This window comes from Syngnathus typhle, linkage group LG7 (assembly GCF_033458585.1).
Source record: "Syngnathus typhle isolate RoL2023-S1 ecotype Sweden linkage group LG7, RoL_Styp_1.0, whole genome shotgun sequence".
Lineage (NCBI taxonomy): Eukaryota > Metazoa > Chordata > Actinopteri > Syngnathiformes > Syngnathidae > Syngnathus > Syngnathus typhle.
In genome coordinates, this window is record NC_083744.1 from 15639974 (window position 1) to 15660461 (window position 20488).

General features: G+C 44.6%; 1 protein-coding gene across 3 annotated transcripts; it reads left to right on the top strand.

Annotated features, from left to right (window-relative positions):
- The first annotated feature begins 93 nt into the window (after positions 1-93).
- ano2a (anoctamin 2a) lies at positions 94-20388 on the top strand. 3 transcript variants are annotated; one of them, XM_061284009.1, is made up of 27 exons: positions 94-541; positions 2533-2708; positions 2973-3281; positions 4298-4393; positions 4470-4642; positions 4838-4892; positions 5173-5224; positions 5290-5345; positions 5439-5486; positions 5561-5625; positions 5696-5830; positions 5898-6058; positions 6128-6210; positions 15417-15491; positions 15564-15620; positions 16467-16541; positions 16650-16851; positions 17061-17172; positions 17244-17301; positions 17393-17493; positions 17575-17738; positions 17815-17967; positions 18131-18183; positions 18293-18459; positions 18582-18687; positions 18757-19312; positions 19413-20388. In XM_061284009.1, the coding sequence occupies exons 2-27, from the start codon at positions 2556-2558 to the stop codon at positions 19982-19984; spliced, it is 3837 nt and encodes a 1278-aa protein (XP_061139993.1). In that variant the 5' UTR covers positions 94-541; positions 2533-2555; the 3' UTR covers positions 19985-20388. The 3 variants fall into 3 exon arrangements, with proteins under 3 accessions (XP_061139993.1, XP_061139994.1, XP_061139995.1); XM_061284010.1 differs by lacking the exon at positions 94-541 and having other exon boundaries at positions 1161-2708; XM_061284011.1 differs by lacking the exons at positions 94-541; positions 2533-2708; positions 2973-3281 and adding an exon at positions 3313-3785.
- The last annotated feature ends 100 nt before the right edge of the window (positions 20389-20488 follow it).

A 20488-nucleotide genomic window follows, 5' to 3' on the forward strand; every position in this document is an offset into this window, starting at 1 on the left:
GTTATTACACTGATTATGCGATTCCACTATTGTCGTCTGGGTAGCGCAAGTTGTCTTTAAATCCTCTATTGATAACCGAAGAAGAAACAATCCGGCTGCCAATTTACGTGAACATCGAATTTCCTGTAATTTAACAAATTACAGATGTTTATCAAAATGTCATTGTTTCTCTTGAAGATCGGTCTTTTGAAAAAATTACACGTTGGTAAGTAGTTTTACAAATGTTTTTGTTGACTCACTGACAGCATGAGCTAAAAGAACGAATCGTTGCTGCTGTTACTATTCATTTTCTCTGACTTTTTCCTCTTCTAGACTTTTGTTATAAAGCCATCAAGATGTCCCGGTATGTCACTAGGACTCAAGGGGAATTAGCGGGCTGGCGTGAACGCGCCGAGCTAAGCCCAGGGGGTGTCGGGAGCGCGTGCGGATTGTCCACCATCTCGGGCTCACGTCAGTGCGCACCTCGCGCTTCTTCTTATTATCATCATCACAATTATCTTCCGTATCCACGCTGCAGACATCTGATCGTCCACGAGCACTAGTGAGTATACAGTCGTCTCTTTCTGTGATTGTGCCCTTAAAAAACAAAAATGCCTATTTAACACTTAACTTCTCGGGTTGTGCGTCTCATGTGTACTTTTAATGTTTCATGTTTGTACTTGATTCTTTCCCCAACTTATTTTTCTCGTGAATTATGAACCGTTTATGTCACTGTTGTGTTTTAATCGGGGTGCGTGTGAGGTGAGATACCCCCCCCCCCCTCCATCTGACCATCCGGATGCGCACAACTGTTGAATTCTTTCCCCACATTAGTGTCATGGTTTAATTTAATTAAATTAGCGTTAATTCTCATCGCCAAAATATATACTGTAAGCCAATCTTCACACAGCCTTTTATGGTCTCATATTTTTTAAATCTCTTTAATCACACTCACGGTTGTCGTCCACCCTTGACTTATTATTGTTCAATTATCACTTTTTTTATTAAAGAAAAATACAAATTTTGTCATTTTGCTGATATATTTTACTGCTTGTTTAAGTTGCTGCGTAGTTTTATTTTTTACTTTAACTATTTCAAATTTTTGAAATGTTCTGTATATATTATAGTGTTTAAAACATATCTGGTGACTGACTAGTCCAGGGTCTACCCCGCCTCCCACCCAAAATTGGCTGGGTTAGGCTCCAGCATACCTGTGACCCAAGTAAGGAAAATATTCCAGAAGATGGATAGATAGTGTTTAAAATTAGCAGTGTTTAATCTGTCGGAGCGTCGTTAATAGATTGGCCCCCTCGGCTACACCGGGACCCTCTGCCCCTTCATATGAGGGTGCGTTTGTTGACCTTTCCGCATTTGTGTTGTTGAGCTGTCAGCAGAGCTTACAGGTCGGTAAGCCTGACAGACATGCGCATGTGCCCTCCTGCTGAGTTTGTTCCAACATAACAATGTCTCTATTAGTGCACAGGTAATCACTAAAGAACACAAATTAGAATTTGAGAGCTATTACCATGGAAATGGAAATCGGATCAATTATTCAGGCTTTATTTTAACCTTGAGTCAAAACGAAATAAACCTACTCACGTTTTGATGATGTGAAAATCAGGTAAATATTGTTATTCCTCATAACCACTATAAAAGCAGGTTTGCACATGACAGCTTGTTAAAGTTGAATATGTGCTTTCTGCCATTTTAGAGTGTTTAATTGATCCTCCTGTCTCTGTACCTTGCTGGTGCTATGGTGCACACATCATGATGACAGTCCAGCCTCCAATGTCCATCCTCGGACCTCATATTCTCACTTTACATCTCAGTAGTCTGTTTACTAACATCCAGTAGAGTGGATTAGCGGCGCTAGCGTGTCCATACGTTAAATTGACTTATGTGGAGATGGGCGTGTCCAGTGCACACATCTGAGGTGAAAACACAAATCGAGGGCATCCATCTTTGTGCGTTAGTGCTAGCATCTGTCCTCATATAATTTTAAACTGTTGAGATGTTTATTTCAAGTTTCTGTTTTTAGTATACATGTTAATGTGGACTAGTATTCATTCAGGGGATGATGTTACCATTCATACAAAGCCTAATAGCTTTAGCCTCTGAACTTGTACTTCCTTCCTACCAGTTTAACACCCTTTTTCCGAATTGAATGTCTAGATTAAAGGACAAAAAAGGTCTTTAAACAAAAAATCCCAACAAATGAAGCCCAGTGATGAAATTACCCCAGCAGATTGTTGTAAAGGGCACCCACCCACTCACTCAGAGTTTAATCCAAGCCTACATCTTCAATTGGGGCAAAAAAAAATCGGAGCGACAGCTTTGGCTTTAATTCTTTATCCGCCCCTTTTAAAAAGTCACATGATACTGGAAAGTCAAATCAACCTCAGAGCTCTTGAAAAAAACTTGCAAGTGGACCTTAATAGTTGACACGGAAAGTGTGTAGCCTACTATATTCAGTTTTGAGTGGTCACAATTTGTATAGCCTACTGACAGATGTTTCTAAAATATCAGATAACACAAGTGGCTTTTTCTTTCCAGAGGGATGAAACGAAAAAGGCCGCATGTCCCTCGTCACAGCAATGAGTGAGTCGTCGTCCGTTCACTCTGCAAAGCTCGTCTCATTGGCCCGCTCGTTGACCGGACTTGGCCTCGACGCCACCAACGGGGGCCCCCCCACAGTCGGCCTGCCTGACAACGACAAGCCTGCTCCTTTGGTATTGACCTCCTTTCTCCATGGTGAACAAAAGGTTTCCACACGTTGGTCACATTTTGTGTATTTATAAAAAAGAAATTATATTATAGAAAAACTTTACTATGAATATTTTTGAGCAATTATTAAATGGATGGGAAAACAAACAAGTTTTGATCATATAAATGCTTGGTAGGTTGGATTAAAGCTCCAGCCCATACTTTGCCCACCCTTGCTCTATATACTAATTTCTTTCACCCATACATTCCGTTCACGTTTGTTTTTGTAGGAGTCCGGCATCGACCTCGGTCCAGGGCTCTTTTTCGCTGACGGCAAGAGGAAGGTGGATTATGTGCTGTGCTACAAATCCAAAAAAAGGCGGGCATTCAAAGGACGCCTCTCCATCTCGTCCAACGGCAGCATTCCCATCCCCATTCCGGGTTTATGGGAAATGGACCCCGACTCCGGAGAGGCAGGAGGACCTGCTCCGGGAGACGTAGAGGACTCCAAGCTGACCGAGGAGGAGAAGGCTCTTATGAGGGATGAGTTTGAAACCGGGCTCCTTGATGCCGGACTGCAGATAGAACGCGATAAAGAGGTGCTTTACCTTCTTATGTCATTTTGAACTGAGCTCTTACATCACTGTATTGAAGAATCTATTGGAAAATGTCCACCGTGTGTTCACCTCGTTAGAGAGAGAACATAATGTCCGCGTGGTATGACAACATAAGCGTCCTGCTTATTTTAGACGCTATTCTGCATGCGTGTGTTTTGTATGCTGGTTGCGAGGGGGCCGGACGGAGTGTGTTATCAGCTGCTGTTTTGGTTGAGGATTAAGAGCGCTGACCACCAGTGTGAAACCAAAGGCCAGATTATGGGGCCTTATTAGAGAGTGATCCACTACTCAGAAGTGTTTGTGCTGGCCAGAGAGAGAGGCGTGTGGCCGGCGGGTGAGTTTCGCTTTGATTGCATGAGTAAACGTGTATCGTTACTGCCGACCATCTGTCAGGGACCCAAGTTTTTTTTATTTTTTTTTAGGAAAGTCGACTGGTTGAAGAATGCAAGATTATTTGTGTCCAGATGCTGCTGAAGTTTGGCAAAGGTTTCAATGCAGCTTTTGTGGATTTTATCTCATAATGCAGGTGTAATGGGAATTTAGAACATTCGGGATCGACTTTTTTTGTGATCTCCCGTGGAACATGTGCCGCATAAATACTTTAAGGTCATTGCTGCAGTTAAATCATCTCAGTTCTGGAGGTTATTGCTTTTAATAACATATTATTATCACCACATTGCCTCTCTTTAGGGTCATTCTTGCAGTAATTGTATTGTCTGCAAATTGTTGGGTACCTGGAGTGCCACAATTTATTGACTTGTGGCTTTTACGCAGATTGGGAAAGTGCTTTGTCCTTAAAGCATACTTGCCACTCGGCTCTTATGGCTTTGAGCATTCGGATAATTGCAAATAATTGCTTTCAACGCAAAAGGTCAACAGTAAAGGTCACACTGGACAAGGCTTCCCTTTACTTCTTTACGTCTATTAGGGCTGTCACTTGAAAATATTTTTAGTTAGTACTAGCGAAAGAGACCTTTGAGACCTGTGTGTATACGCAGAGGCCAAACGGCATCAGCTTTATCCGGCTGCACATCCCGTGGACAATACTCAGTCGAGAGGCCGAGCTTCAGAAGATTAAAGTTGCTGTCAAAAAGGTACACACCTCTTATTCCAAGGGGGAGGAGAAATATTTGTGTTGTAATTAGGTGTTTTTTTTCCCCAACTGAGCAGAATTGTGAGCTGCGGAAAAGGGCGGGCATTGCAGGAATGTGGGACTCTTTGGCAGCAATAATGAACACGCCGTTCCAGCCGGACGTCCCCGATTTCGACGTCCGGCAAGACCCGCAGACGCGAGCCCGTTTTAAGACGCTCAAACATCCTTTCATCAGAGATAAGCTCCACTTGTAAGTGTCAACACGAATTGTAATGCAGTTTCATTCCGACATTGGTGATATAACCAGAATTTGTATTCAAAGAGGACAAACAAAAAAAGAACACTCTGATCTTTTAGCAATTGAGTTTTCCATTAACCAAAGATAAATAGAACAAGCGCCAAAAAAACTGACAGGTTTGCCTGACTCGGAATGTTCTCCTCGCAGGTATGACATCACATCAACGGAAAATGTCTTTGATAATGCAACACGCAGCAGAATAGTAAGTCGAGAACTATGTATTGGATTTACACATTTTGGGATCATTTAAAAAAAAATATATATATATATATTTTGTCCACATTAAGAAGAAACCTGTTACAGAATTTAAGATATTCAATTCCATGTATTTTTTTTTTTTTTTTTGAGGAGGGCTTCAGGCTACCTTGACCAAATGACAATTATGCCACTTGAGAGCAAAAAACAAAACAGCATCACTTGAACCATTGAGCGTAAACACAGACGTTGTTTTCGTAACCTGCTTATACCGTGTTTGTACATAGGTTGCAGAGATTATTTCCCGCACAACCTGCAGACACTCCTGCCAAACCACCGGTAAGGACCTCAAGTTTTTGAATTTCTTAAATCATGATATCTTGAATGCTGTCACTCTCCTGCAGGCATCATGTCCTTAGTGGCTCGGGGCGTCTACATCTCTGCCTTCCCTTTGCATGACGTGAGGATCCTCCCATACTTTATCCTGAATGGAACTAAGTTGACATGAATGTTTTTGATTGCGATAAATGGAGATGCTTGTTTTGGAATACAGGGCCCGTTTTCCAGGAGAGGAGGTAAAGATCAACGAAATGACAGACAGGTGAGCCCTTTTTTTTTTTCATGAACGGTAAACATTGCATTTATTACGTGACGGCATCCTTGGTGGTCCACCAGGTTCTCCATGAAGAATGGGCAAACTATGGAGTCATGCACAAATACCAGCCTGTGGACCTGATCAGGTTGCTGTCCCTTTTTTTCTTTTGTATAAGCACACAAGGAAATCTTGATTTGTTGCCTCTAATTGGACAGGAAGTACTTTGGGGAGCAGATTGGATTGTACTTTGCCTGGCTGGGTGTTTACACGCAGCTCCTCATCCCTCCGTCCGTGCTGGGCATCATTGTTTTCCTCTACGGCATCTTCACCGTGGACACCAATGTGCCAAGGTAAGTCATTATGCAAAAATTTAACCCCAAGAAAGTTATGAGTATTTTTTTTTAAATGGCTCTGCAGTCAGGAGACGTGCGACGACAACCTGAACATCACCATGTGTCCGCTGTGCGACGGAGTATGCGACTACTGGCGGCTGAGTTCGGTGTGCTCGCTGGCCAAAGCGTCCTACTTGTTTGACAACGGAACCACCGTTCTCTTTGCCATCTTCATGTCTCTATGGGGTAACCGTTTCTGTTTTTCCATTTTTATTGGTCCAAATTGACCACAAATGTTTGTGTGGCATCTTCTAGCCGCTTGCTTCCTGGAGCACTGGAAACGGCGTCAGATGTGTCTAAAACACACCTGGGATCTGACCAGCTTGGAGGATGAGGAGGTAGATTAGGCACATGCCACCATTTTTTTTTTCATGTTACCACATTTCTTTTTTATCAGCAGTTTGATCATTTCGCCTCGAAATCCTTCACCCATTCTGAATGTCTAATCCCGAGTCAGTCGAGTTGAGAGCGTTAAACCTCACGGGCTCGCAGGTCAACTGCGCTTTGATAACATATACACACGCGCGCACACACCTGCTGAGACGCAGACGTAAATATGCACGTGTACGAGAACGGCCTTAACGGGATTGCTCTGTGGTGAATGGTCTTTGTTGTTTCGCTGGTCTCCAAAAAAACACTCAGTGGACGATGGCTGGTCCGGGTAAGGAAGCACTTCGGTGACACACGGCTGATTGGGAAAAGATTTATTCAACCGATGTCAAAGTGATGTCTCTCCAAAAGTTTGAGTGGCCCCAAAAGCAAAGATGGTTCAGCTCTTGACAGCACAGATGTTCGCCCCAAAAAGGCCCTCGCGCTTCTTGCTCTTGCCCCTTGCGCCCCTGCGCCTTGCGCGCCCCTTGCTCTTCGCGCTCTCCTCTTCGCGTTCTTGACGCCCCTCTATCTGTTCTCCCCCATCATTTGTACCTCGTAAGACAACAGCTGTGGTCCGAGTCTTACTCTATTGGTTACTTCCGATGCCCTTAAAAGTGCATGGACAAAGGTATTCCTGGTCACGGACGAATGGCCCTTCCATATTCTAAGCACCTACACATTGCTGAAACTAGATCTTCTCTGTACCGCAAAAATAGCTTAGGGTCTTCTCACTGCTGCAAGGTCGCCATTTAAGGTGACATACAGTGACGCATAGAATCCAAAATTTACCTCATTCCCCCCTCCGGGACTTTATAAATGTCCCGAAAACGGTCCAAAAAGAGATGACATCGGTAAACATCCAAAAATCTTCACCCAACCAAATTTTCTGATCACGTCTACAATTTGGCCTATACCTGCACAGCCTATATCACGCTCGAGGCATGCTACTTAAGGTTATTTTAACTAGGAAAGCTCAAACTACTTTGTTATCCAATTGCTCCCTGAAAGCAATCTGAGGCCTCTCAGGAACCACAAATAAAGAAAATTGAAGTCCACATTATTCAAATGACGATAACCACCCCCCTTAGGTAATATCTCAATACCGTCGATAATTAATGAAGCAATGAATTTGGTGTGGTCCGTTAGAAACCTCAAAAAGTTGCCGGCCCTCCCTCGAGAAAAAACCCTGCCAGTCTAATGACACGGAAAAAGAGGGAGGCCCTTTCTAACATCCTCAGTGATTCCTTCCACCTGGCGTCAGCCAGGTACAAGGAGTCGGCACATATCACAATCCACAAAACAGTATGAGCTCACAAAACAGAAGGAAAAGAAATGACAAGTTCACCGACCGCTAAACAGTCAAACTGCATTGTCAATGTAAACATGTGAAAAGTTAAATGAATAAGATAAAGTAATTGCAGCACGTAGTCATCAGATAAAGTACTGATTGATAAAATATTGACGCAATATCACAGCATACTGAAACGTTGAAGCGCCCTCAGTGTTGCCCCCCTTGCATATGTAAGTGCCTGTCGATGCAAAGTCCAGTCCACTGAATGCTCAGTAGTGAATTTGCCCCGGGATCACTGCTCAGGGCCTGCCGTCCATCCAAAATCTTTGTCCACTTCACCGTCCTCAGAGTCTCTTTCCAGGCCCCGGTCAGCGTCCACGGGGTCTGCAATAATCGGGAGCCACTGCCAGTATTTAACGATGACAACAGCACAAAACCTTGAGTTGCAATGAAAAAAGCAGCTATGCCCAGCGTAGGCCGGAAGTCCGCCCGGCCCCCTTCGGTCAGCCCCAGTAGACGACATCTCCATAACCAGTCGTCTGCAAACTAAATCTTCTCTTTTGGGGTTGATTGGGGCACGGGGACGACTGGTGGTCGTCGTCTCATCGAAGTGCTCAGTAGAACCTCCGAGGCGTTCTCGGCATCTACTCCTATGATCCAGAGGTCCACGTGATCCCTGAAACAAACAAACAAACAAACAAACACTCCCCCTAGGAGTTATGAATAATCCCCCTTATTTCTCGTCGTGTTGTCGGTCTCGCAAGATCCGTCCTGTAGCAGAGTAACTTCTGCCTGTTCAAGTTAGTCTTTCCTGCTGCAGCTGTCCCTGTCTGAAGTCCTGTCAATCAGTCTTTGCAATTGCTTTTCCCAGTTCAAATCTTAATTTTTACTCCAAATTTTCCTCTTTGAATCCAATTTTTCTCAGTATTCTCAAATGGGCATCAGTCCTGTCAGTTTTGTTCACCTAATTAGTTTATGTACCTTATCTTTGTCTCCCCTTCAAGTCATCTTACTGTTCAAATCAGTCGCCCTTTTGAATGAACCTGTAATCTTCCCAAAATGATTTAACTATCCAACTCTTTTCAACATTTGTTATGCAAATTAACCCTCTTAAAATGTGTTCTTAAATACTTTCCCTTCATTAGCAGCTTTAATGCATTCATATGTTAAGGATTTATCCCTATTGCTTGTTTCTGGTCCAGTTTCCTATTTTATTTAATTACCTTCCAAACATTTGTTGTCTATTGCGCTGCAGTCTAATCCCTATTAGCTGTATGATTTGTCATCATTCGTGCTTTTCCGTTGACACTTTAACCGTTACTGTCGCTAGATTGTTGCCACGCTTTGCATCCATTCCAGGCTGTTGTCTCCCATTAACTCCTTTCCTTTCGAGATGCTTCTTCTGCTCCTTCCATCACTGCCTGTTGAATTCTGGCACGTCCTGTTAAAGCCTCAAAAATAATTGAATCCGAAAAAACATTGAATGTCACAAATAGCTTTTATATCTACTTACTCATTTAAATGTAACTCCCCCCTCTGACACATTCACTCAATGTGTCATCAGGCATTCAAAAAGGAACCGGCAAAACGTCCTACCGCATCATCATATGTCCTGCAGCCAGTTTGTCGAACCTTTCACTCATTCAGAACTGTCATCCCCAACTTCCTGAAAATTGACTGTTCACCCCACACTCGGCAACAAAACAACAATCATCGCACTCCTGCCAGTGAGCATACAGCCCTGCTGACAGCGGACCCTTGTGCTCACAAAAAGTACACAGGCATAGAGTATCAAAATAAAACATAGACACACAACGAATCATGGCGCCCGGGGATTCTGTCCTGAAAATCCTCAATCATCACAAAAATCAAAAGGGTTAGGGTTAACATTTTCACGTGCATTCAATATAAACTCTCCAAGACTGCAATCGCCAACCTGCAAAATTATTACAAGTTATACAACAGCCAGCAATCTGCTCCTTGGCTGGTGGTTGATGCTGCAATAAGTCAAGTGACGCACAGAAACAAAGCAAAGCTTGCACTTGCCACAAGCAAGCTTAAGTTTCAAATGTTTGGTTGTCATCCACCTAGTCAGTCATCCCGTCGGGTGAGTCCAAGTCTGTCACGTCATATCGTCCATTGTCCTAGTGTTTGATATTAGTCCTGTCTTGTCCATTCGTGTTGCTGAAATGGGCCTTCTCCATGAACTATTTTGTTGGTCATGGTGCCTCTGAGTAACCATCAGCTGTTGGTTAAGGTTACAACTCATCACTCATCAAACTTGGGTGTTCCAGTCTCATGTGAGAGGAATCTTACCCTCAACTGTGACCCTTTCACCCCAACTCCAAAATACTTTGGCCTTTCACCCTGTCCCAGACACACATACACATTCTTAACCACACAAGTGCCAATTCGGTCACCTTCATCGCTCAGCTCTCATTCCACACCAAACAAATTTAGTATGTGTAAGTGAGTAGGCAATCAGTGAATATTGAAGGTAACACTTCATTTCTGGATGTTCTTCTCGATTAAATATTTCATACAATCGTACCTCACTTTTACCGTAAAACTGTCAATTAAATGCCTAAAAAATTCAGTTATTTCTACTGCTGAGCCTGTCCAAGGGTGAGCATGGGGAAAGAAGCAGCCTCAGATGGTCCTTAAATAATTTTATCCTAATCAATCATTCTGATCGAACCGCTGGGTAAAGATACTCAAAAGGGTCCCTCCGACAGTCTACTCCCCTATGGTGTTTTCACTTTGCCTTGTCAATGCATTTGTTATTTGAGTCCTATCACGTTTGTCATCTCGTTAACTGTCATTTTGTGTGACTCTTATGCCGCATTATTCTTAACTGTCAAAAGTTTCCATGGCTGTTATTCCTTGAACTTATCGGACTTTCTGAATTCCCCGTGAGTTGTAATTAACTTCTAATTTTATTAATTAATAATAATCAGGTCCATTGTACAATTTAGCCACCTCTTGACTGCATCCTATTGGGTCCTAATGTCCTATTTTCATCTCCAATTTGTCAATGACTCTATGTCTAATTGTTAAGCTGGGTGGACTAAATGTGATCCTACTCTTACTTCATACAATTTGGCCTGTTTTATCCAAATTTATCCTCTGATTATGATCCTTTCCCTTTTTCTGTAACACTACACATTTTGTTCCTGATTTATTTATTTATCTTTTATCAAGACTCCTCAGTTGTGTCAAGTTCAGTGCCCAAGCAAGCTTCCATTCACTTTGAGCCAAGCCCACCAAGTATTGATTACGCCCCAGCAAGGAGTCCAGTTCGCTTGTTGCACATTTCAGGTCTCATGGTTCTTTCGCCGCACCTCATTTTCAAGTTGTTGTCTTTAGTTGTAGCCTCAGAGCCAACTCATTCCTCACTCTCGGATGAGTCCATTTTCAACTGAGTCCATTCACATCTTGTAAGTTTCTTCACTCTCGCCTCAGAGGATGTCGTTTTCCTCCGGAGCGTTGTGCTCCCCCCAAGCACAAATATAGTCCTTCTTTGCTCTTGCAAAAGGTCAAAGGTGCCTCAGAGCCATGCACCGTTTTCTTGTTGTTCTCAGCTGTCGGTGGAGTCTCGGGATCGAGTTTCAGGGTCACTGCTGGATACTGGAAAAGACAGACTGGGAAACCAAACTTAAATATCGTCTTCCAATTAGCCATTAATTACCTAGTACCTTTTGTTAATCAAACTTCCAATTCTCCTATTAACAAGAATTTAATATATTTGAGAAAAACGTTGCCTTTCCTTCATGAGCTCTCGGCTGTATTGTGATGGACCTTATTTGAACAATTTTAAAGTGGCAGATTACCCCAAACTTAAAATTGCAAGTCTTAACTGTGGTTTCTCTCAATTATACTGTGATTTCCAGAAGATCATCCTAATTTCAGGCTACATTCTATTGTTTGTTTTCCTGCCTTTGATTTTATGCAATCCTCTCTATCATCTTTTCACCTTTGCTGATTTGAGCCTTCAATTTCAGATAAAGTTTCCCAATTTTGCGTACAGAATGTACATTATTCATAATTAAGTCATGTTCCAAACATTGCATCCTCTCTGGTTTGCCCTCAGTATTATTGGTGTTATGCTCACTTACCGATATTACTGGACTATCTTGAATTTTTAATTCTCCGCCACTACATCGAAGGCCATTTCTCAGCTGTTCACTTTTCCCATGCTCCAGTTAGGCTCCATTACTCGAATCTAGAATGTGATTTTCATTTGAGTTTCTTGCTTTTGGACTTCTAAAATGCTCCTATCGCTAATTTATTTGTACCGAGCATACTTTTACAAGAGTATTAAAAGAACCAACAAATTACTACCAAATCCAATCTCTCCTCGTTGGCATCTCCTCCTCTATTTTGAACTTGCTGCTTTTGACCTGTACGTCTTGTTACAGTGGGCACTGGTCAGCCTTGTCGGGCCAACGCAATTTACGAGCAGGCTCTCCATGCATACAATTCAGTCCTATGTCTAAATCCAGAGAATTCCTTTAATTCCAGCTGCTGCTGTGGCCCTCACTTGATACCTCTCTTGCTCTCATAAATTAGTGTTGACCGGTTGAGTTTTCTTTAGACACTCAAATCACCTATATTTGGGTTGTAGTGGTTAGCCCTCGCATGCTCCTACTCCACGTGTTAGACGGCTGTTAAACATTAATTCTAAGTTCATGCTGTGTCTCTATGTCCTCCATGAGACAACGGATGTATCCGCCGTCTCAGGTTTTTTATGTAACGAGAAAATCAGAAGTATTGAGGAGAGCCCCAAAGAAACGAGTATCAATAATTTGTTTTCAATTTTGTCATCCTTTCAGCAATTTAAATTAATAAGTTGAGCTTTTCGTCAGATCCAATTTCCTATTCCTCTCAGAATGCTAAAAGGAGCGTCAGCTGGCCTTAGAGGGGTCCCCCATTATTTACGAGGGGGCCACACTCTTCTGCCACCGCTTGCTGTCGTCCCAGCATGTTTTTCTTTGGATACATCTATATTGGTGTCGTATTGGTTAACACACGCATGCTCCTATTTCTCCAGTTGGTCATGCATTCTTTTGCTCCTTCAGCATTCCGTCTTTCACCATTCTATCATAGTTTCTCTCGTTGCTGGCAGGGCAGGCCCCCTTAATTGGGCATAACTTCGGCCCTGCGCCCCGCCTCGGCATCACCGCGCGGGGAGGGGCCAGCCTTAAACACAGTGGGCAGATACAGGTTGGCCACTCCCTGCCCTACCCACCGCCAGATCTCCCCCCGCGCGCGGGCACCGCAGGCGTGCACGCGCCCCAGAGCAACGAGAGCGCACTCTACTATCCGTTATTTTTGGTGGTTTTCCAAACACTCAAACTCACCCCCATGCGCGCTCATGAGCACATTCACGCACACACACACGTACTTACGGACACGCGCGCACCCACACAAACACGCACGCACACACCCCTACACACACACTTACGGGGCCCAACAAGTACACACATCAAGCGTCCATTCATTCGGAAGCTCAAACAGACAACATAAAGATGACAAAGTTCACAAAGATTACACACGGACACAAAAGACATACAACGGGATTCGAATCCATTCCACATTTTGCTTCTTTCCAACTGCTGTTGAGCAGTTTGGTCATTTTAACTGTCATCAGAGCAGATGCACTGACAAATACGCACGTCTTACTTAACTTTTGTGTCGTTTCGTTTCGTTCCTAATAGCGCTGTATATCTCCCCTTTATTCTGCAGAATTTAACTTAAGTGTGCACACAAATTACTTTTTATATCACTACTAAACCCCCCAGAGGCCTCTTTTCCACGTTTTCCATTTTCACACAGCAGCCGCACAAAACCTTCGTCCAATATCGGTTTTGTCGCCGGCTCAAATTTATCAAACTTTGACAGACGTGCATGCTATTACAGTGCGCCTCGACAAATCGGGATCGGACCGTTGCCGCGATAACGCACCAGCTACCTCGGTATTCGAAAATGACAGCCCACCGGGTTTACCTATTCATTTCCTTGCACCAGCGTTTAAATCGAGGAGCCTTGTAACCCCCACACACTTCTAATTCGATCAGTGTCCAAACGACGTGGCTTACGCGCGCTTTATTTTCCTCGGTACCCTTAAAATCTGACCGGATCTCGGCACCCATAACTGGGTCTGACCGGACCACTTCGGCACCCTTAAAAAAGGGTCTGACCGGGTCACTTCCACATTCATGCTCACAGTTACGGATGCCAAGGCTGCGCACTTTTCCTATTTGCCAAACGCGGTCAGCGCAAGCCTCCCTTTTTGGTCGGACTTTTGACGGAGACTAACCCAGCCATCGAAACTCTCCACAGGTGCGCACTTGGCCCGTACGGCCACTGAGTGCGACTGCAGTGTCTCGGCTTTTCCAGGAACTGCATCTGGGGCGGGTAGTTTCCTGTCGCAACAGTGTTCAATCGTATCTGTGTTTTCGCCTCATTCACCCAGCTAAAATTTCTATCCTCCATCGGATCTGTCGCCAAACTAAAGTCCACGTTTTATGGGACTTTCTATCATTCTTTTATTGTGACGGTCAACAGCGATGTCCCTGACAACCTGTCCCGTCACGAGCCACACTACTTCGGGCTTTTTCTTTTTCATCATTCATCATTCTCACCAGACATGTCACTCACTCCACTGTGCACATTCCCCATTAAGTTCTAAGTTACTGTTCACTTTTTATTTCTTATTTTTTATTTATTTTCTATTTTTTTTTATTTTATTTTCCTTTGCTGCTTCTATTTGGGGCCACTCCCCCTTCGAAAGTCGAATTATGACGACTTTTTGACTGGGAGAGACAACTTACTCCCGAGACAGCTCATGGCCACATCAGATTCGGTTGTAACTGCCCCCCTCAAGGGGCCGACCCCCCACCTGTCCAAGAACCGAGCATATCGCGGCAACTGCGGGCGAAGCATCTCACCTTAATGACAGCCGCTGGTCGACCGCTGGATTCTCGCTCAGGAAGCGGGCGCGAATTCCCCGGGGGAACACGAATCCTGTTCGTGACGCCAAAAATGTGGTGAATGGTCTTTGTTGTTTCGCTGGTCTCCAAAAAAACACTCAGTGGACGATGGCTGGTCCGGGTAAGGAAGCACTTCGGTGACACACGGCTGATTGGGAAAAGATTTATTCAACCGATGTCAAAGTGATGTCTCTCCAAAAGTTTGAGTGGCCCCAAAAGCAAAGATGGTTCAGCTCTTGACAGCACAGATGTTCGCCCCAAAAAGGCCCTCGCGCTTCTTGCTCTTGCCCCTTGCGCCCCTGCGCCTTGCGCGCCCCTTGCTCTTCGCGCTCTCCTCTTCGCGTTCTTGACGCCCCTCTATCTGTTCTCCCCCATCATTTGTACCTCGTAAGACAACAGCTGTGGTCCGAGTCTCACTCTATTGGTTACTTCCGATGCCCTTAAAAGTGCATGGACAAAGGTATTCCTGGTCACGGACGAATGGCCCTTCCATATTCTAAGCACCTACACATTGCTGAAACTAGATCTTCTCTGTACCGCAAAAATAGCTTAGGGTCTTCTCACTGCTGCAAGGTCGCCATTTAAGGTGACATACAGTGACGCATAGAATCCAAAATTTACCTCAGCTCCTTTCTTAAATGGGGCAAATTTATTTCAAAGGATGAACATAAATACAAACTTGACTGTCATCATTTTATGTGTCCTTTTATTTTTGCTGCCCAAAGGAGCGAGTCCAGGTGAGCAAGTCTCTAAACGTTTGAAAGGCAGGGTTATGTCGGGGAAAAAAAAAAATCTGATATATTTAACATCTTGGGCTTTTTTACTGTGAAAGTTAGTCAAATTAATTTTGGATGCATCTGAGCAAAAAACATGTTGATATGTATTGTAGGAAGAGCTGAGGCCCGAATATGAAGAAGCGTTACAGGAGAAGAAAGCCAAAATGAAAGCCAAGTGGACAAAGAAGGTGCGGTATGACATCATCATGACTACGAGAGCGATAAATGCTTGGAATCACATCGAGTGTGTCGTGTTGCAGCTGACTCAAAGTGGGGACGGAGTGGACGGAGAGAGGGACCAGATGCTTTCCCACCAGGTATCGCCGGGAGAAGGTTTTTGTTTAAGTGGGGGGGACAGGGCAGGGTTGTTGGATTTAGGTGATCTAAACCTCGCCTATTAGGATTAGGATAACCTAATCCCATTTGTTCACCAGTATTACTGCTCCACTAATATCCACAAGTGTTGTTATGCAAACAATTCTAATAGTCTTTGCTGAATAATTACATTTTAAACCACAGCTGCATGTTTATTTGAATTTTTTTTGAATGTATGGAAACGCAGATGAGGCACCTACAATCCTCTCTACCTTCTGTGAATGGTTGAGTCCAAAGCTGCTTACCTGCCTGAGATTAGGCCAGATTACTGCTGGAGAGAGAAAGGCGGGAGGGAGGCCATGTTTAGCTGGCAAACACACACCTGCCAGGTGGAAAACATAACACAAAATGCAGTGAGGGAAATCCTGTGGCGCTCTCTTGTTACCATAACTGAACTGTGTGTACTAAACAAATCAGCATGGTATAGTCTGCAAATGTGGTCGTCATTTTCTCTTTTTAGGCTATCAAATATTACAATTATGTCAGATAACCCCAGAATTTTGTTGAAAAAATAACCAGCACAAAATGTTTTTTTGGAGTAACATAACCGACGCTGTACACACACGCACGCACAGTTTAATTGAATCGCTGCCAAACACATTGCAAGCTAATGCTACGCGAGCTGTTGATATTTGCCAACTGAGACGTGGTGACCAATTTAGCTGGCAATTGTTATGTAAACTTTGGGAAATAGCAGAAAGTTCATCTTTAAATTTATGTTAGGTGTGCAGAGACTTTGCTTTCCCCGATTGGATCCTGATGATATCAATATTTTTATTTTTTCACAGCTAGAGCCAGAGTCCCTGGATATCGAGGATCACTTGGCAGGTTACCTCATCAACGTGTCCACACTGCTGCTGCTGGTACATCTGTATTAGTGTTTCCTGTAAAAAAAAAAATCTTTTAGAACTGAAATATTCTTTACATTTAAACAAGCATTTCCAGTAACCATCTCGTGTGTTTGTTTCTAGGTTTTTGTTACTTTCTCTGCCGTGTTCGGGGTGGCCGTGTATCGCATCTGCATGTTAAGCGTGTGGTCCATGAACCCCGACCCCGAGGCTAAAGCCAGCGTGAGGATGACGGTCACCACCACGGGCATCATTCTCAACATGTTAGTGGTGCTGGTGTTGGAGGAAGTCTACGGAGCCATTGCTGTGTGGCTGACTGAGCTGGGTATGCATCATGACCTGTCACCACTTGGCCACCAGGGGGCAGTATAATCGAGTCACGGAGGCACATTTAATTCACAGCTATGTGACACTATTAATTTTTATCATTTCTGCAAAAAATAAATAAAATTCACATCGTGTGTTAGCATTAAGCTAGCAGAGCAAATTTCATTTTTTTTTAATACACATTGTCTTTTTGTCTCATCCAATCAGAGCTCCCAAAAACGCAGGAAGAGTTCGAGGAGAGGTTGATCTTCAAGTCTTTCTTTCTCAAATCCATGAACGCCTTTGCACCTATTTTCTATGTGGCCTTCTTCAAGGGCAGGTGAGCGTCTTTTCACATTATACTCCAACACACCTCCTCATTATTCCTGACCCTGTGTTGTTGTCATTCAGGTTTTCCGGTCGGCCTGGAGACTATGTTTACGTCTTTAGCGACTACCGCATGGAGGAGGTGCGGCCTCATGTCTCCTTTTACCTCTCGTGTGTGTGTGTTGTGACATTGTTTGAAACATGCTTTTTTTTTTTTCTATCCACCTTCGTAGTGTGCACCTCCAGGCTGCCTCATCGAGCTTTGCATCCAACTCAGCATGATCATGCTGGGAAAACAACTTATTCAAAATAACGTGTTTGAGGTTCTCATTCCGTACGTACACCACCTCCAAAGCCTACAGTCCATTTCTAACTCACATCAAAGTGAACGCCGCTTCTTCTGTGTTCTTTCTAGTAAGTTAAGGAAGATGTACAGAACCATACAGGAGCAAAAAGGCAAGCACAGGAGCGCCGAGGACGAGACGGATGAAGACGAAGAGAAGAGATCCAAACAGCAGTTCCATAAAGATTTCGCCCTGGAGCCCTTTGAGGGCGTGAGTCCGGAATACATGGAAATGAGTGAGTGTCTTTTCCTCATCTACATGAGCACTCTCCACCAGCAGACAATTCAAATCAGCCGTCGTTCTGTCCGCAGTCATCCAGTACGGCTTTGTGTCTCTGTTTGTGGCTTCCTTCCCGCTGGCGCCCGCCTTCGCTCTGCTCAACAACGTCATCGAGATCCGCCTGGACGCCGCCAAGTTTGTGACCGAGATCCGGCGGCCGGATGCTGTTAGGTGTAAAGATATAGGTACACTCTACACACACACAACGGCAAGGCTGATACTCCAGAAACCTTTTTCATCGCTTTCTTTTCCTTTACTGTCACTCCATTTGTGTCTTTTACACACACACACACGTCCGCACACAAACTGCCTTTTTTTCCTTTCTTTTCTTTCTCATGCCACCTCCAGGAATATGGTACAACATTCTCTGTGGGATCAGCAAATTTTCCGTCATTACCAATGTAAGTGTGTGTCTCGTGCATGAAACGATTTTACTTTCACTCTCATGAGGACAAGTGATAAAAAAATGCACGTGTGGTATCATTGGCTGATTTTAGTTTGTCTCCGCAGGCGTTCGTCATCTCCTTCACATCGGAGTTTGTGCCTCGCATGGTGTACCAGTACATTTACAGCGGCAATGGCACCATGAACGGCTACACCGAGCACTCCCTCTCCTACTTCAACGTCACCAACTTCCCGCCGGGCACCGCGCCCAACACAACAGTATCTGTGTGCAGGTGGCAAGGATACCTTTAAAACTTCACCTTACTTGTCTTCCCTTTTAATCCTTTAGCTCAGTGAACTAAAAAAAAGAGATATGCACTTGACACCATGCTAAATCTCACTTTGTGTTTTTTAGGTATAAGGACTACAGGGATCCACCATGGGCACCGGATGCTTACACCTTCTCGAAACAGTATTGGTCTGTTCTGGCTGCAAAACTGCTCTTTGTCATATTCTTCCAGGTGAATTTTTTTTGTTTTTTTTTGTTTACTCGTAACAGTCAGATGACAACAATGTTTGATCCCTTTCAGAACCTCGCCATGTTCCTTAGTATGCTGGTGGCCTGGTTGATCCCCGACGTGCCGCGGTCACTGCGGGAGCAGTTGAAGAAGGAGAACATGATGCTGATGGAGTTCCTGCTCAATCAAGACCAGGAGGCCCACGCTACGTCGCTCTCCACCAAAGGCTCCGTCTTCCCCATCCCTGCCAACATTGACATTGTGGTGGAGCCACCGTCAGAGGACTACCAGGTCCGGAAGGAGGTGGAAGAAGTCCAGGAGGAGGAGATGGTGAAGGTGGAGGTTGACGTAGCTGAAGAGGAGCCCAGTCGGACTCGTGATAGTGACTCAGATGCCGGCGATACTTTTGAGGATGTCGTTGGAACGGGAGATGAAGAGCGTGAGGAACAAGGCGAGGAGAAAGCAGAAAGGTCAGAGGATGAAGAGGAGGAAGTAAAAGTAAATGATGGAGGTGAGGAAGATGAACAGAAGGGCGTACCTCAAGGGGAGATAAATGAAAAAGCAGAATATGAGGAAGACAGTTCCATTGTGGATTTGGACGCCCTCATGATTCAGTTGGGCCTCGCAGGTGAGAGAAAAAACTCAATTTTTTTCTCTTTTATAAGGCGCAAGAGCTCGTGTTGTTAAGTGACTGGTGTCCTCTCGTAAACTTTGACATCCTCATGCAGATGGAGACGCCTCATCACTCAAAGATACAGAAATCCCACAGTCAAGCTTCAAAGAAGAACTTCCATCTAAAAGAGCTTCCTGCCAGTCACTGAGCAGCCCCATGGCGGAATTAGCACCCTCCCACACGGACGCGAGGCTCTTTGCGCCCATCGCTCCTCCGCCCCGAGAACGGGGCACCGGGGCCAAGGCCCGCTGCTCCACCCTGCCTTCACGCCGCCAAGGGGCGGAGACGTGTTACAGCCTGCCGAGACCCAGCAGCCTCTCTCGATTCCATCAGCAGCCGTCTCTCGTGCCGCTGGTCCCCCTCCGACCTTCGCCGTCAGCCGAGCCCAAGAGCGAATCCCCGCGGCAACCCCCCAGCTCCGGCGAACTCTTCTCTCTCAAAGGCCCCCCTCCACCTCAGCAGCCTCGCTCAAGAGACAAAGCCCGGTGCTCCACCCTGCCCTCCAGACAAAGACCCCCCGAATCGGAAGAGCGCCCTACCAAACCGAGCCAATCCATCAGCTTCACAAAGCTGGGAGACCGAGTGCCCCCTTCCCCCAGTGAACTTAAACGCAACACGGCAGTATGAGAGAAAAAAGATGGGGTGGGGATGAGGGGGACAATCCAGATTATTATCTCGTCTGTGCCTGGAGCCTCACCTGCCCCCTTATTTCCTAAATAAGACCCTCCTTATCTTTTTCAATTGTTTATACAACAGAAAGACAATTCAGAGATAGCGATGCTCCGAAAGGCCACTCGCCGCTCAACACTGGAACTCTTTTTACTCTTCTCGTTGTTGTTTTTTATCCCACAGATGCAGCTCAAATAGCTTCCCCCCTCCTTCTCCACGACGCTCAGCTTTCCCCATACGTCTATAGAAGAGCATGGGAGCTATACAATCGGGAGTTACGCTCGTAGATGAAATGTTGATTTATAGAGGTTTTGATATACAAAAGAAGGCAAAAATGATAATAAAAGAACAACATATTTTTATGTCTGGGTTTTTTTTTTCTTTGTGATATCGGAGCCTCCCAACACTTGTGAATTTTGAAACTAACCTGGCTGTCTCTTTATATGCCCAGTGACTCTCCTA